This window comes from Podarcis muralis, chromosome W (genome assembly GCF_964188315.1).
Source record: "Podarcis muralis chromosome W, rPodMur119.hap1.1, whole genome shotgun sequence".
Lineage (NCBI taxonomy): Eukaryota > Metazoa > Chordata > Lepidosauria > Squamata > Lacertidae > Podarcis > Podarcis muralis.
This window is the reverse complement of record NC_135674.1, coordinates 7,518,222-7,535,912: the sequence shown is the minus strand read 5'-3', so window position 1 is coordinate 7,535,912 and position 17,691 is coordinate 7,518,222. Positions and strand designations below refer to the sequence as shown.

Genomic DNA, 17,691 nt, shown 5'->3' with positions numbered 1-17,691 from the left:
ATGACCGGCAGAATTCGAGACCTGGGAAAGGAGGAGGTGGAAGAGGACTGGAAGAAATTTAAAGATTATTTACAAAGATTTTATAAACTGTTTGAATGTTGAGAAAGTGCATGAAAGGAAAAAATCTGGCATCAGTAATCTAGATGAGAAATGTATGAGAATAAGTTGAATCATAAAGATGAGATTTGAAGTAAGGTTATATCTAAACTAAGTAGTTAAATATCTGATGGAAATATTTAAAGCTAGAGGAATAACATATGAGAATTAGAACATAAGATCTGAAATAAGGTAATAAATTGCGGATCATAATTTTTGTTCGGGGAACGCAAGAAAGGGAGACGTGAGGAAGTCCAGAAGATTTTGAAAAAATACATGAAAGGATGTGATTTGTTATTTCTTTTCTTTTGCTTTTTTTATAATATCTGTGTTTATTATATATTTGGTGTTATATACTTGGTGATTTTCTTTTCTCAAAAAATTGTAATAAAATATTTTTTTTAAAAAAAGACCCTACTAAATGTGCAAATTATAGACCAATATCGTTAATGAATGTTGATGCAAAGATTTTGAATGCAATATTGGCGGCAAAATTACAAAAAGTTATTCAAGAATACCTAATAATCAAACAGGTTTTATAAAAACAAGACAAGCTACAGATAACATCAGATTAACAATAGATTTGATAAATTTAAACAAAGATGAAGAGGAGTTTATGATATTGTCATTAGATGCAAAAAAGGCTTTTGACAGAATATATAAAGAATTCATATGGTTTGTGTTACGTAAATTTGGTTTCCCTATAGAATACTGTAATTGGATCTAAATGATTTATAAAAACCCAACGTCCCGGATTGTTACAAATGGAAGAATTTGTCCTCTTTCTCGGTTATTATTTAATCTGTGCCTGGAACCATTAACAAGAGCAATAATTCAGGATGAGCATATCAAGGGTGTAAAACACAACAAAGATAATTACAAAATTGTATAATTTTCGGATGGTATCCTTTTATTTATTACAAAACCAGAAGACACAATTCCAAAAATTATGGAGAAAATAAAAACCTTTGGCAGAATATAGGGATATTCTATAAATTGGACAAAATCAGATATTTTACCAATTGGGCCAAGGGCTACATTGTATAGAAACCATCAATTTAGGATGTGCAAAGACTTTATTAAATAGTTGGGTATAATGATTTCATCAGATATAAACCAAATTATAAAATTTAATTTGAATCAAATTATAAATGATATTTCTTTTGATATTGAAAGGTGGGGACCTCTAAACCTGACCCTTTGGGGAAAAGTTAATGTCCTCAAAATGAATGGTGTTGCAAAGCTTTTATACATTCTTAAGAGGATTACCAATACATATTCCCAAATTTTACTTCCAAAAAAGAAATCAACTATTTAGATCGTGCCTGTGGGGTACAAAGCCACCAAAAATATCACTACATAAAATGCAACTAAGGAAGGTGACTTTGGTCTCCCAAATCTGGAACTATATCACCAGGCCTACCTGCTGAGTAAGACTAATGATTGGAGAGCTAGCAGGAATCCCAATTGGGCTACTCTCGAATATAGTTTTTTTGTTTTGTTTTTTTATAAAATTTTTATTAAAGTTTCAGAAGTTTTTTATAACAACAAAACAGAACAATACAATAGAACAAACAAACAGAAAATAAAAAACAAGTATAATTTCGACCCTTATTTTCTTATAACTTACTTCCCCGACTTCCTCATACCTCCCCTTTCTGTATTCCAATTTCTAATTTATTATTCAGCAAATCCTTCCCTTGTTTTCCACTTAATTTTTGACCTTTCTTTTCTTTTTTACTTATCCATTACCGCTGATAACCACATACTTTCTGACCCAACGTCTTTCTAACATTCATTAATTTTACAATATTTCTTTAAATAGTCCTTAAATTTCTTCCAATCTTCTTCCGCTGTTTCTCTTCCCTGGTTTCGGAATCTGCCAGTCATCTCTGCCAGTCCCATATAGTCTATCACCTTCATCTGCCATTCTTCCAAGGTGGGTAGATCTTGTGTCTTCCAATACTTTGCAATAAGTATTCTTGCTGCTGTTGTAGCGTACATAAAGAATGTTCTATCCTTCTTTGGCACCACTTGGCCGACAATACCCAAGAGAAAGGCCTCTGGTTTCTTCAGAAAGGTATATTTAAATACCTTTTTCAATTCATTATATATCATTTCCCAGAACGCCTTAATCTTTGGGCACGTCCACCAAAGGTAAAAGAATGTACCTTCATTTTCTTTACATTTCCAACATTTATTATCAGGCAAGTGATAAATTTCTGCAAGCTTGACTGGGGTCATGTACCACCTATAAATCATTTTCATAATATTTTCTCTTAGGGCATTACATGCCGTAAATTTCATCCCGGTGGTCCACAACTTTTCCCAGTCAGCAAACATAATGTTATGACCAATATCCTGTGCCCACTTAATCATTGCTGATTTAACCGTTTCATCTTATGTATTCCATTTCAACAGCAAGTTATACATTTTTGACAGATTTTTAGTATTGGATTCTAGCAATTCTGTCTCTAATTTTGATTTTTCCACCTGGAAGCCAATTTTCCTGTCCATTTTAAAAACCTCCATTATTTGATAATAGTGAAGCCAATCTCTCACTTTATCTTTTAGTTTCTCAAAACTCTGCAATTTCAATCTGTCCCCTTCCTGTTCTAAAATTTCCCAATATCTCAGCCATTTAGACTCCATATTGAGTTTTTTCCCAGCCTTTGCCTCCATTGGCGACAACCACCTTGGAGTTTTATTTTCCAACAAATCTTTGTATCTAATCCAGACGTTATATAGTGCTTTCCTGACAATATGATTTTTAAAGGCTTTGTGAGCTTTAACCTTGTCATACCACAAATATGCATGCCACCCAAAAGTATTGTTAAAACCTTCTAAGTCCAAAATGTCTGTGTTCTCAAGAAGTAGCCAGTCTTTCAACCAGCAGAAAGCTGCTGATTCATAATACAGTTTAAGGTCTGGCAGGGCAAATCCCCCCCCCCTTTCCTTTGCATCAGTTAAAATCTTAAATTTAATTCTGGGATTCTTGCCCTGCCAGACAAATTTCGAAATATCTTTCTGCCACTTCTTGAAACAATCCATCTTGTCCACTATTTGCAATGTTTGAAACAAAAATAACATTCTAGGCAATACATTCATCTTTATAACCGCAATTCGACCCAACAAGGAAAGCTTCAAATTCGACCAGATTTCTAAATCTTTTTTCACTTCTGTCCAGGATTTCTCATAATTGTCTTTAAATAAGTTCACATTTTTAGCTGTCATATTTATCCCCAGATATTTCACTTTCTTAACCACAGTTAATCCTGTCTCATTCTGAAACCTTCGAATATAGTTTCTTTGAACCTCTTCTAGGGTGGACTAAACTGGGCTCCAATTTTATGAAATATCCTATTATCCTGGAGACTATTAAAGCACCTATAAAAATTTGGATGAATAAAAATAAAAATAATAAGGATGACCCCTATCAGCATGAGAAACTAAAAATTTGGGCCAACCCAAAATTAAAAATTTGAAATCAAGTAATAATTTGGCAAAATTGGATTAAAAAAGGTATTTTGACATAGAATCAATTAATTGATGAAAATTAAAAACTTGTGGAATATATGACTTTGCAAGTAAAGTATGGATTAACCAGTGAAACACAATGGAAGTACATCCAGTTGAAACATATGTTGGAAAGGCAATTTGGCTCTGATGCTATAGCAGCATCGGAAACACCCATGCTGCTACAAGATTTAATCTCTGCAACCAAAACAAAAAACTCTACACTTGCACTATATAAAACCCTACTCAACAGGAAGAAATATGATTTAGAATATTATAGACAAAAATGGAGTGAAGAGTTAGGGGTACAGATAACAAATGATATATGGGAGTCAAGTACAAAATCAACAGAAATAGCCTCTATGGATCTAAGGCTAAGACTTATTCAACAGAAAATAATATTTAGAGTCTACTGGACTCCAGCAAAACTACACCAGATGAAAATAACAAGTGCAGACAACTGCTGGAGATGTGGAAGTAAAAATTCGAACTTAGTACATATGATGATTAACTGCCCGATGATAAGATCATTTTGGTGTGAGTTGAGGATATTTATAGCAAAAGTAATAAAAAGAAATTGTTATTTAGTGGAATTAAATTTAATTCTAAATTATATTCCGAAAATGTGGGAAAATACAAGGGGTCAAAAAAAATATGGGTGTACCGTGCTATATTAGAAGCGAAAAAACTTGTTTTGATGAATTGGAAGAGCCGGAAAAAGATTCCATTGAGCACATGGATTGAAAATATGGACAGACTAGCTACATATGAACAAATTGCATGTCAAAGCAAATTAAAAATGGATAAATATGAAGAAATCTGGAAGGAATATTTAAGCGATAAGGCGGATAGTGGTGGGAAGTAGGGGGAGGAGAGAGAGGTGGGAAAATATTGTTAAAAAGGTGTAGTCATAGGTATATCAGTGTATTCAAATCTGAATTGTCAAATTGTATTATTAGTGTTATTATGGTTTTGTTTTTTGTGTCTTTTGCGATTGTTGTTTGTATTGAAAAAATGATTAAAAAAATTAAAAGTTAAAAAAAACCATCCATGCTTAGATTACAAAAAAAAAAAAAAAAAAAGACTGGAGAAATACCATCTAAAGAACACTGGCAAGAAAAATTAATGAACTGACTTCCGGTCGGCGCCAGCGTTTAATGGCGGTCCTTGCTTCGAGCTCCGAAGCAGGACTGCTCCGCGAGTTCGGGTCTGACCCGCTACGGCGAGCGGGGGACCCCTAAAATCACAGGCGCTGAAGCCTGTGAACAAGGAGACTCGGCGGGCACCTTTGCGCCCCCCCGGTACTGCGAAAGAGCCTTTTTAAAGGCTCCGGAGCGGCATCGGGTGTGAGCACGGTGCTGAGAGTTGCAACCCAGCCCGCGGAGTGAAGCCGCGTCGCCATAAACGGAGAGCGCCGATTCCTTCCTGAAACTGGAATTTGACCATAAAACCCGTGAGTAAGACTGACAGACGTGAACGGGACACTTAAATTAAATTTTGGAAATTTGGCTGAAAACGGGAAAGGCATAAAGTAAGGAAGTCTGCATGGCAATCAAAGCAACGAAAGAGCAAAGCTGCACTTAAAAGAAGGCTAACTTTTAGGCTGTCAAAACCCGACATCTGACTTAAACTTCCCCCCAGTAAGCAGGAGAAGGGGGGAAGGAAAATTGGACATTGTAAACCTGCTTGAAGTAAAGTGAGGAAAAAGATTTTCCACTGTCAAAACCCCGGGACGGGCTGCCGGAGCAAGGCACCGGGAAAGTGAACTGTCAGTTTAGATTGGATACAAAGTTGGGGTTTTGTCTGAAACAAAGTTATTGGACTTTGATGGAATTACTTTGTTGAATTTCTGACTTTTGAAAGTGTTACAGAAACTTTTACTGTGGACTTTTACTGTGGACTTTTGGACTCTTTGTTCTTTGTCTCATGTTTCTTTGTTCTCTTCACTTGGATACAATTGAATGCTCCCTCTAGAGGGTACAAAGAGAAATTGTTACAGGGAAAGGAAAACAGTGGAATTCTCCACTTGCAAGTCTTTCCTGTGGGAATTGACCTTGAGGATATGAGTGGCCCAGCAGATGAGATAACAACTAGATCAAAAGCAAAACTAACTCAGCAAACTCAAAAGAAAAGGGGCTCAATATCAGGCACAACACCAGCTGGACAGGAAAAAGTTACAACAGCATCTATGGAATCAATGACACAGGCACTGCTTAAAATAAACCAATCTTTGGAAACATTGACAAAACTGTCAACAGAAAATTCGAAGAAACTGAATGACTTGACAACAAGACTGGACCTGAATACGGCAAGTGTAACGTCTAACACAGAATCTATAAATAAATTGATTCAAGAAAATTCTGAAACACGAAAAATTGCTGAAGGTGCAAAAAATACTGCAGATGAGACAAAGAAGGAGCTTGTGCCAATCACAAAAAAAGTGAATGAGCATGACGCAACTTTATCCTTATTGGAACTTCAGAGAAAGGAGAAAAATCTGAAATTAAGATTAGTTCCAGAGAATGAGAAAGATAACCTTGTGGAATTCCTCACACAGAACATTTTAGAATTTTGGCAAGACGAAATACAGGAGGAAGAATTTGAAATAACAACAGCTTTTCGGCTGGGCAGGAGGCAAGGTAAGAAACCTAGGGATTGTCTGATTACACTGAGATCTAAAGAAGAAAGGGATAAAATACTGAACTTACATTACCATAAGGCCCTCGAGATTGGGAATAGTCAAGTGCAAATCTTTAAAGATATCCCTAAATATATTTTGGAGGTGAGAGCCTTCTATAAAGATTTGGTCTACCTGCTGAAGAAAAACGACATACTCTTCAGGTGGGAGTTTCCACAAGGACTATCCTTTAACTACACAGGAAGGAAGGTCAAAATAAGAACAGTCCAAGATAAAGAACAGTTCTTGGAAAGATATCAGGAGGACCTGCAGAAAGGAACAGTAGAAACAACACTAGACAAAGGATCGACAGACATTGCAAACCTATCATTTGGACTTATACCACCATCAGAGGAGGAACAAAAGCTTGGAGCAGTTGGAGGAACAGGCACATAGTAGCAAAATGTCTCTGCAACTTCTCAGCTGGAATTGTAATGGTCTTAACCTTCCCAGAAAAAGACGCCAAGTTTTTCACATATTGAAGAGAGAGCAATTAGACTTAATATGTCTACAAGAAACGCATGTGACCAGGACACATAGAAAACTACTTGTAAATAAGAGACTTGGACAAGAATTTATTTCATCAGATAAAGTTAAGAAAAGAGGCGTAGTGATTTATGCAAAAGAAAGATTGGCTCCTAAAATGATATTCAAAGATGAACAAGGAAGATACCTGGCAATAGAAGTACAAGTACAAGGAGAAAAAAATTTGATAGTGGGAATATATGCACCAAATGAGGGGAAGGCGGAATTCTTTAAGAAGTTGCACGAGACTTTAATGGATTATTTGGACTACAAAATTATAATGATGGGAGACATGAACGGTGTTGTTTCTACAAACATGGACAAGGCACAGAGACAAACAATTTCTAAGGAAGGGAGACTACCAAAGACCTTTTTTGAAATGACTGAAACACTGGACTTGATCGATATTTGGAGAGTAAGGAACCCTCTTGAGAGAGAGGGAACTTTTTTCTCTGAAGCAAAAATGACATGGACAAGGATCGACCAAATTTGGGTAACTAGTAGTATGGCGCCAAGGATAAAAAAAGTTGGAATCTGCCCAAAGAATTGCTCCGACCATAATGCTGTGAAGATGGAGATGAAGCTAGCAACAACTGGAACCTTTAGATGGAGGATGAATGACACCCTATTTAAAGATGAGGAGATCTACAAGAAGGCCCAAAAGGCATTGAAAGATTACTTTGAGATAAACTTGAGAACTAATGTGGAGAAAAGAACAATTTGGGACGCAAGCAAGGCCGTGATGCGAGGTTTCCTAATACAACAAAATTCCATAAAGAGGAAAAAGCAGAATGAGAGGAAAGAGAAAATCTTGGAAAAAATGAAAGAAGGTGAAAAGAAATTGAGGTCTAAACCAAAGTCTCATGAGATTTTGAGGGAAATAAAGTACTACCAGATGCAATACATGGAATTGATGAATCAAGAGATAGAATGGAAAATAAAGCAAATGAGACAAAAGACATTTGAATCGGCAGATAAATGTGGGAAACTTCTGTCATGGCAACTGAAAAAGAGGCAAAAACTGAACACTGTGACAAGTCTGGAAATGGACAGAAAGATAATCCACAAACCAAATGAGATAAGTAATTGCTTTCAAAGTTTTTTAAGGAAATTATATGCACAAGGGCCAGTCAACGAACAAGAAATAGAAGAATTTATCAAGAAGTATGGATTACCAAAGATTTCAGAGCAAAGCAAAATGATTTTGAATGAGAAAATAACAGGACAAGAAATAGAGGGTGCCATTCAGAATATGCAATTGGGAAAATCTCCAGGACCAGATGGTTTGACGGCTAAATATTATAAAGCATTGAAGGAATGGCTAGTACAACCACTGATGGAAGTTTGCAATGAAATTTTGGAGGGGGAAAAGGCACCTGAATCGTGGAAAGAAGCTTTCATCTCACTTATACCGAAAACTGAGACTGAAAAGAACCAGGTTAAAAACTACCGCCCTATATCACTACTTAATGTGGATTACAAAATTTTTGCAGACATTTTGGCAAAAAGACTGAAGAGAGTGTTGGTAGGGGAGATTCACAAGGACCAAACTGGCTTTCTTCCAGGGAGACATATGTCAGATAATGTGAGGAACATTATAGACATTTTGGAATTGTTAGAAGTGGACATTAATAGGAAAGCTGTTTTAATTTTTGTGGATGCGGAGAAAGCCTTTGATAACATTTGCTGGAGTTTTATGAAGAAGAATCTCCAAGGGATGGGGGTAGGCCAAGGTTTTGAAAACGGTATAGGTGCTATATATTCTAAACAAAAAGCAAAGTTAATTGTAAATAATGTGGTTACGGAAGAAATACCTATAGAAAAAGGTACACGACAGGGATGCCCAATATCCCCTTTACTTTTTATATCAGTCCTGGAGGTCTTGTTAAATATGATTAGAAAGGACCAGTTGGTTAAAGGAGTTCAGGTCGGAGCCAGACATTACAAACTAAGGGCATTTGCAGATGACCTAGTATTGACTTTGCAACAGCCAGATACTAGTACCAAAAGAGTATTAGAACTAATTGAGATATTTGGTCAAGTAGCAGGATTTAAACTGAACAAACAGAAAACAAAAGTGTTGGAGAAAAATCTAACAATGGCTGAAAAAGAGAAGTTTCAGAGTGAAACAGGTTTAGAGATCACAAAAAAAGTGAAGTACCTGGGGGTAAATCTGACATCTAAGAATGTAAACTTATTTAAGGACAACAATGACAAATGTTGGACAGAAGTAAAGAAAGATCTAGAAATATGGTCAAGATTGAGACTTTCCTTGTTAGGCCGAATTGCTGTCATTAAGATGAATGTATTGCCTAGAATGCTGTTTTTATTTCAGACACTCCAGATCATGGATAAGATGGACTGTTTCAAGAAGTGGCAGAAAGACATATCCAAATTTGTCTGGCAGGGCAAAAAGCCCAGAATAAAATTTAAGATTTTAACTGACGCAAAAGATAGAGGGGGGTTTGCCCTGCCGGACTTAAGACTCTACTATGAATTGGCAGCTTTCTGCTGGTTGAAACAATGGCTGCTTCTTGAGAATACAGACATTTTGGATCTGGAAGGGTATGACAATAGATTTGGTTGGCATGCATATATATGGTATGACAAGGTAAAATCGCATAAAGGCTTTAAAAACCATATTGTTAGGAAAGCATTATACAATGTGTGGATAAGATACAAAGACCTATTGGAAAGCAAAACTCCCAGGTGGTTATCACCAATGGAAGCTAAAGAGACTAAAAAACTTAATATGGAGTCGAAATGGCCAAAATACTGTGAAATCTTAGAACAAGACGGAGAAAGAGTTAAACTACAGAGTTATGAGAAATTAAAATCTAAGGTAAGAGACTGGTTGCATTACCTCCAGATAAACGAGGTATTTAAACAGGACAGGAAAATAGGTTTCCAGATGGAGAGGTCAAAACTAGAAACAGAACTGTTAGAATCCAATACTAAGAACTTGTCAAGAATGTATAATTTGCTGTTGAAATGGAATACACAGGATGAAACGGTTAAATCAGCTATGATTAAATGGGCACAAGACATTGGTCATGATATTATGTTTGCTGACTGGGAACAGTTATGGAATACTGGTGTTAAGTTTACGGCATGTAATGCATTAAGAGAAAACATTATGAAAATGATTTACAGGTGGTACATGACCCCAGTCAAGCTTGCAAAAATTTATCACTTGCCCAACAACAAATGCTGGAAATGTAATGAGACTGAAGGTACCTTTTATCACCTTTGGTGGACATGCCCAAAGATTAAAGCCTTTTGGGAAATGATCTATAATGAAATTAAGAAGGTTCTTAAATGGACCTTCTCTAAAAAGCCTGAGGCTTTTCTCCTGGGCATGGTTGGCCAATTGGTGACAAGGAAGGATAGGACGTTTTTTATGTATGCTACTGCAGCAGCAAGAATTCTTTTGGCAAAGTATTGGAAGACACAAGAGTTACCCACTCTGGAAGAATGGCAAGCGAAGGTGATCGACTACATGGGATTGGCAGAGATGACCGGCAGAATCCGTGACCAGGGGAAAGAGACAGTGGAAGAAGACTGGAAGAAATTTAAAACTTACCTTAAAAATTGTTGTAAAATTGAAGTGTAATGAGATGTTAAGGTGTTAAGAAATAGAGAATTGCAGCTGTAAACAACAAGTTAAGGAAATTAGAATGAAAGTGAATTAATTAATTAGTTGGAGGGTTGCTGAAGAAAGGCAAAAACAAGGATGCAGAAAAGGGGAGGTATGGGGAAGTCCGGGAAGCAAGGTGTAGGAAGATAAGATTACAAAAGTATACATGTTTATATGTTTGTATGTTTTGTTTGTTTTGTTTGATTGTTTGTTTTTATTATATGCTTGGAAAATTAATAAAAATTATTTAAAAAAAGAAAAAAGAAAAATTGATGAACTATGCAGAACTGGCAAAATTAACGGACAAACTGTGTGAAAAGGACAATAGTGACTTTGGAAGAGAATGGGAACCCTTTACAACATACTTGCAGAAACAAAACAAAAAATGGACTCGTTGGCAGGATTTAAATAAACATTCACAACTTTATTTACAGAGAACAAGAAATAGAATTAGTGATAACAGAACATTATGTATAAACAGAATGTAACATTTGGTGTAACAAACCAGAAATAGAAGTTGGGGGAAGTCAACAGGGAGGGGGAAAACTAGAAAACGGATGTTAAATGATGATATTTGTTATGTATGCCAGAGTGGTTGCTCGAGAGCAAAGAGGCAAGACTCCCACCGGTCTTTTCAAGGCTTTATTATCTGTGCAAAGCATTTACAGTGCAGAGCGTCTCAATTCCATGTCTGCTCAGTCGCTAGCAGAATCTGGGAGTGGGCGGTCCTTAAACTTTCCCCAGCATAGCAGTCTTTTGACCCCCATCCTACGCCTCCCCTCTCTGCGCATAAACTGACTGCGCAGAGAGGGCGTGGGCAGAGGGGGACCTGCCTCCCCCCCGCTTTGTTCATGCTCGGTGCTGTGTCTCTCCCTTGCATCCTCCGAGACCTGCACCCCTTCCCCACTGGAGGCATGGCTTTCCTCCTCCGCGGAGGAAGTGCTGCTTCTCACGATCTGATCTTCAGAGACTCCCTGTAACTCAACTGCCCTTCCACCTCTCGCCTCTGATAGATAGATAGATAGATAATACTTTATTCGGCTATAAGCCCACAAGGTAAAACCAATCAATAAATAAAATAGCATTTTACATTCTAAAATATCAACTAAAATATTTCAACGCATAATCTCCTTCACGTTACATACAATCTCTAGATGTACCATATTGTGGCCTTGAATATAAAGATGGTGGATAGAGTTTACTAGATTCTTAATAGTCATGCAGCATTCCATGAAGTCTTTTATATGAAAGAACTGAATTCAGGAATCTGGCAACCTGTAATGTTCTATAAGAGTCAATGTCCTGGAGTAGATAGGCTAGATGTGATTCAGGTGGTTTAGCAACAGTTTCCAAAATGATTGAACTCAGAATCCTTGATCGGGGAACAATATATAAAGGACAATTAAACAAGATATGATAAAGGGATTCTATTGATTTGTTGTCACATGCGCATAAAACAGAGGTTTTACCGTTAGAAAATCTATTGCTCAGCACATTTGAGGGGAACACATTAAATCTGGCTCTAACAAAAGCGAATCTATGCGACGCAACCGATAAGGTAGACAGATATCGAGGTATCTGGGACATAAATGTAATGCCCTGATTTATCGGGGAACATGTACCTCCACCTGTAGTAAGATTTTGTTGCAATTCAACCTCCTCCAATCTTTGTTTGATGACCTTTTTTGCTGTAATTAGATCTAGCTTTAGTATATCGGAAGGAGAGATTCCATAAGACAACAGTTTGGAATGGATTTTTGTTGCCCATGGGCTGGTAAATTCATCTCTCCAAAGGCACTGAATAAGATGGTAATTGGGCAATTTATGCCAAAGGGACAGCCAGTAATTAAAGGCATGTCTCCACATCAGGATCTCAAAGGAGGGGGTATTGAGTTCTAAGCGAATAGCCGAGTTGCTTACACAGCCTCTGAGCTGATGGCAGTTCCCTAACAATATTGAATAATTGTTATGAGAAATGAAAATTAATATAATAATAATAATAATAATAATAATAATAATAATAATAATAATATCCTGAATATACAGCCTATCATTTTCACTGGATGACCCTGCCCTCGTATTATACAAGGAATAAAAGCACCTTATCTGTTCATTTCCCCCACACCATGCATTGTTTTATGGCCCTGGCCCTGCTGACCTGCAACGAAGCCTTGCAGCAAAGTCTCCTCCTTGGTTGCAGGTGGCCCCTTCTCTTCGTCACTCTCTTCACTGTCTTCTGGTGCAGCTGGAAGGTCCTCCTTGGGCTCTGTGTGGGGCCATCCTAACATCCAGGGGTTGTCTGGATCCAGCCCAGCAGGCCTCTCATTGACAACACTTGGCACGAGATCCCCCTCTGCGTCAGCGTCGTTGCCACCTTCCTCACTATCAGATGCTGGGCGTACTTTCTGGGTCAGTTCTTTGTTCTGGGCCAGCTGCTCCTGCATGGCTTGCCTAGCCTAGAAATGCAGGCAGGCAATAGCCTTTACTTGCAGACCTTAGGCTTACAAAATCTATTATTTGCTTCTTCACTAGAACCACCCCAGGTCCATCCAACCCCCAAAGCCAGGTGCAAAGAGTAGAGCCTTTGAATAGGGTTGCCATACATCTGGAATTTCCTGGACATATCTGGAATACTGCAGTTGGAAGCCGTGTCCAGGTGGAAATCGGCAACATGTCCAGAAAAATCTGGACATACGGTAACTCATGTCAGCAGTGTCGTTTTTGCCTATTTTCCATAAAATAGCTTTAAAAAGTCTGTCACACACATACACATACATACACAGCTCAACAACTCTGGCAAAAAAACAACCACCCAAAATCTCAACAACTTTTGTGTCCGGATTTTCACTTTTTGAAATATGACAACTCTACCTTTGAAGGTGTCGCCATATGCAAAATGGAGGCTTAGGGGGAGGAGACAGTTATCTGCTGCACCCCAAAAGCCAACATAGATACTGGGATGGTTTGCCTAGACAAACCTGTTTCTGTATTATTTCAGATAAGAGCTTGAACAATCTGGTGCTGGAGGATTCTTTTTGACATAGCTGTTGTTAAACAATCAGAAGTCAGAAACGCTTGCTGATCTACTGCAAATTGTCCAACAATCTACCAGTAGATTGTAGATCTATCATTGGCCCTCCCCTGACTTACAGTATCCCGTATTTTCAGCCACAAGAGGACCAGCAAAGCATACACCCCTCTAATAACCCTCCAGGAAGCAAGTAAAATGTTTAACAGCCCAACTTACAATAATTCACTACTATTTCCTCCCCCTCCCAAGAATTTTAAACAATACTCTCCAGAGAAAGTCAATTTCCCAGGAGAAAGGGTATGAATTGCAACTGGCCAGAAAATGATTTGCCATCTGTTTTTGGCTTTGGATGTAAATCCACCCAATGGCAGGAAGGCAAGCGGACAAAAGAAATGTCTTTTATCACCCACTTGCAAATGTTGTTAAAGGTGCTCTAAAAAGCACTTCTATGGGAATAGCCTGATATTTTCAGCCAACCCTTTTCTGGAAGCTACATTTCAGCTCGATCAAATCTCTCAAGCACCTGCCTTGGTTTAATTACATGTTAAGAGTGGGGTTTGGCTGATAAAGCCTCCTCCCTCCACACATCTCTTACCTCTAGGTTGTACTTTGCCATGAGGACTGTAGATTTGGCCCACTTGCCCTTGTTCTGGTGTTTCAGGCTCATCCTCTCCTGCACAGAGAAGTAAGGCAAAATGTCACTATGATGGAGTACAGTAAGAGAGCGCCCTCCACTAGGCAGAGGGGCCTCATCTCGGTACCTGTGATGGTTTTAGAAGCCTTTGGCAAGGAATACCTCTGCTCACTCAGAGATATATTTACAGTCTTTATTCACATAGTATTTACAAGGTACAGAACATGCTTCATGCGTCCGAGTCCTCGGTAGCAGATCCAGGAAGTGGGGGCTTTCGGCTCCTCTTCCAGCAGAGGAGCCTGGGAAGTCCCAAGTGCCACCTCTGTTCCCTACGCTTTAACTGTCCTGTGCTGAAAGAATGGGCACCGCCTCTCCCTCTGTCCCTGAACTGGTAGAGTGGTGTTGCTGCTCTTCAGCATCAGAGAGCATTCTCGCCGCTTGAGGCCCTCCCCCTTGCTTTTCCTCCTCTGCTTCTCCTGTGTCTTCTACAGGCTCCTGTTTCTCCCCCTCCCTCAGTTCCGGGGCGTTCCCTGGCAGCCCAGTGACAGTACCACAGGAAGAGGGCTGCACCCACCTCAATACGCACTTTCTCAATTTTAGCTAGCTCTTCTAGAGCTGCCTCAGGGTTACTTTTCCACAACATTTCGAATTCTTTCAGCACCTTGCGTTTCCTGATCTTCCTAAGCATTCTGTGATGCCTTCAGGAAGAGGAAGATAGCAATGTCAGAGGTTTGAACAGCCAGGCCAGAGGGAAAGGACACACAGCTAACTGACATCTCTGAAATAGAGCTGTTTGCCCTGGCCATTGGCAATGCTTGTTGAGGCTGATGGGAATTGTAGTTCAGCAACATCTGGAGGGCCAGAGCCTGCAGCAGTGTCAGTGAAGCGGTTAGAGAAGGGACAAGAAAACTGTGACTCTAAATGTTGCTGCCCTCCCCTCAACTTCAGCCAGTACAACCAATGGCCAGGGATGATAGGGGTTGGAATCCAACAACTTATTGAGGACTACTAGTTCCCCACCCCTTGTTTGGAGTATCAGCCTAATGCCAGAAAGTCTCAGTTTCAAACCCCTGCTAGCTGTCTAGCTCAATAGGTTACCCTGACTGAGTCACTGTCTCTGCCTTACCCACCTCACAGGATAAAGATAAAATGGGCATGGGGGCGTTGAGAGAGGGAGAGCAATGTACACCATCTTCTCGAGAGATCATTGGAAGAAAAGTGTAAAAAATAAACAGACAGAGCCCACACCTGTTATTTATTATTTAATTTTTTTTTAAATTCCATTTATGTCTTGCCCTTCCCTCCCAAAGGAGCCCAGTGTAGCAAGTCGCAAGATGCCTAGTCCTTTCTGGGCTGCAAGGAACTATGCAGGAACTGAACAGGGCTCATCCACAAAAGTGAGAAGAGGACTTTTTCCACCTACCCTCATTTCTTTTCGGCAGCCAACTTAAAAGGGTGAAGGTGGGTTGGATGGCTGTTCACAAATTTTCTCCAACTTAAGTCAGCTGATCAGCACTTACAGCAATGCCTGCTTTGGGCAAGGATCAGTTGAACTAAGGAGTTCTTCAAGAACTCTGCAGTGCAACCAATCCCTGCAAGCCTTGCTGTCGTGACCAATCATCTGATCAGCACTAACAGCAAGCCTTTATTGGAACAGGAACAACTGGGAGCATACTATGCAGCTTCCCAATTGTTCTTCCACAGCCATGTCTTTACCCAATGTAAAATTTAATATCAAGTATGGAGCAGGTAACTGTGCTTGTGGGGGGTTGGGGGAAAGTTTTGTGGTCGGCTATCAGAACTAATGGGACTGTAGGTTCCCAGCTGCTGCTCTACAACAATTGCTTACCTTTTGCTCTTGATCTTCCGCTGACGTTGTGCCTTAGCCTTGTAGTAGGACTGCAGGACTCGAGCCCTCTGGTGCTGCATACGTCGCAACTGTGCCTGAAATGCGCAAAAACGGAGAGAAGGGCTGACTGTAAAAGCTTACAGAGCAAGGCAGTGTGGGATCCAGGAGGGAGGGAGAGATGGAGAATGGGAAAGAAACAGCTAGATCTAGACTCACCTCCTCCAGACTCATGGCCTGCAGTGAGGACTTCTGTGGCGTCAGGAGTGGGTCCTTCACTGGCTGCTTTCCTTTGCGTAGAATATTAAAGATTTCTTGCTCCAGGGGTTTTTGTGCCTTAGAGCGGGTGAGAAGAGGGAAGAATGGACACAGAGAGGTAAGTTTCAGCTTACTCTAAAGACTAGTCCAACAAGGTTGCAAAAGGTCACTAACAAAACAGGGGACCCCACCCCCCGACCTCACAACACTTTATTTGCCAGTCTGATTTTAGGTGAAGGGATGCTACCTCTCCTTCGCAGACTATGCTTGTCATTGCTGCCTCTGGAGACTATCTGGAAACTTGAGGCAACATAGGAACTAACGAAGTTATGAGCATGTTACACAGGTGCTTTCTCATATTCACTGGCTCCAAGTTAGTTCCAAGGCTCGACTGGTTTTGACATTTCAAGCCCTTCATGGGTTAGGGCTGCAATATCTGAAGGACTGCTTCATCTCACTGTGTACCCACAAGTGCCCTGAGATTATCATTGGAGGGCCTTTTCTGCAAAACCTATGCCAGCAAACTTATGATGAGAAGACCACCAGGTAAAAGGGCCTTCTCTGCAGTGGCCCCAACTTGCATGAGACCCTCCACAAAAGAGGATTGCTTGAACTCTAATGTTGTTTTAGAACCAGGCAAAGTCTTTAAAAGGGAGGAACACCCCCCCAGGCATTCAAACTCTGTTTATTTTACCCCTGAAATGTTTTAGTTTGTGATTAGATGCTGTTGTTATGGTTTTAGCTTTTCTCTGTCCCTATGCATACTGTTGTAATACTACTTTTTAGAACTTATTTCCTATTTTATTGTTTCACTGCTTTTATCGTACCAAGAGAATGTTAGTTATTGGCTGAGCAAAAACCATAGCAGGCAGATAGCTAGATAGCTAGATAAAATGTATTATTATTATTATTCATTTGTTACCCCTACTGAAGAACAATTCTTGAATAATTTCTACAGGACCCTCCTTTCAAGAGAGGGAGAATTCCACACCTTTCAGAGTCTTTAGTAAGGATAGGTTTTAGTTCCAATACAGACAGGAAGTTTTAAGAATGAGTGCTCTCCAAACATGTTGAGAGGGAGGGCTGCCTTGGCTGAAATGGCAAAGCTGTATAAAAGAACAGGCTCATGGAGACCAAATAGCATGATAGAGGCAGGAAGAGCAGTTAAAGCAACAGAGTGTGAATGGGCACAGAAACAGAGGGAAGTGGTTGGTTGCTACCTTTTCCTTTTCTGTTGCACTTTCCAGTTTTCAAAGTGCCACATCATCTTAAGTAAAATGTAAACACTTATAAAACTTTCAGAAGGGTACTTTTCTTCCAGAAAAATGCACCTGTGGCTAAATTCTCTAGATTTTTCTTCAGCTGTCTTTTAAAAGTAACTCAGAGGTATGGATAAAGATCAGCTGGAACTGGATAACCCATATAAGATAGCGTTACCCCATAATTGCCATATATTATTTCTAGCAACAAC

General features: G+C 39.3%; 1 protein-coding gene across 1 annotated transcript in view; it reads right to left on the bottom strand.

The window, feature by feature from the left end:
• The window catches only part of LOC144326454 (U3 small nucleolar RNA-associated protein 14 homolog A-like), a 56,106-nt gene that overhangs the window by 24,151 nt on the left and 14,264 nt on the right, over window positions 1–17,691 (bottom strand). The window contains exons 3-7 of the mRNA XM_077922998.1: window positions 16,182–16,298; window positions 15,966–16,060; window positions 14,691–14,814; window positions 14,078–14,155; window positions 12,610–12,907 (exon numbers count right to left, since the gene is read on the bottom strand). Of these exons, the coding sequence (XP_077779124.1) occupies window positions 12,610–12,907; window positions 14,078–14,155; window positions 14,691–14,814; window positions 15,966–16,060; window positions 16,182–16,298 (712 nt within the window). The remainder of the gene's footprint in view (window positions 1–12,609; window positions 12,908–14,077; window positions 14,156–14,690; window positions 14,815–15,965; window positions 16,061–16,181; window positions 16,299–17,691) is intronic.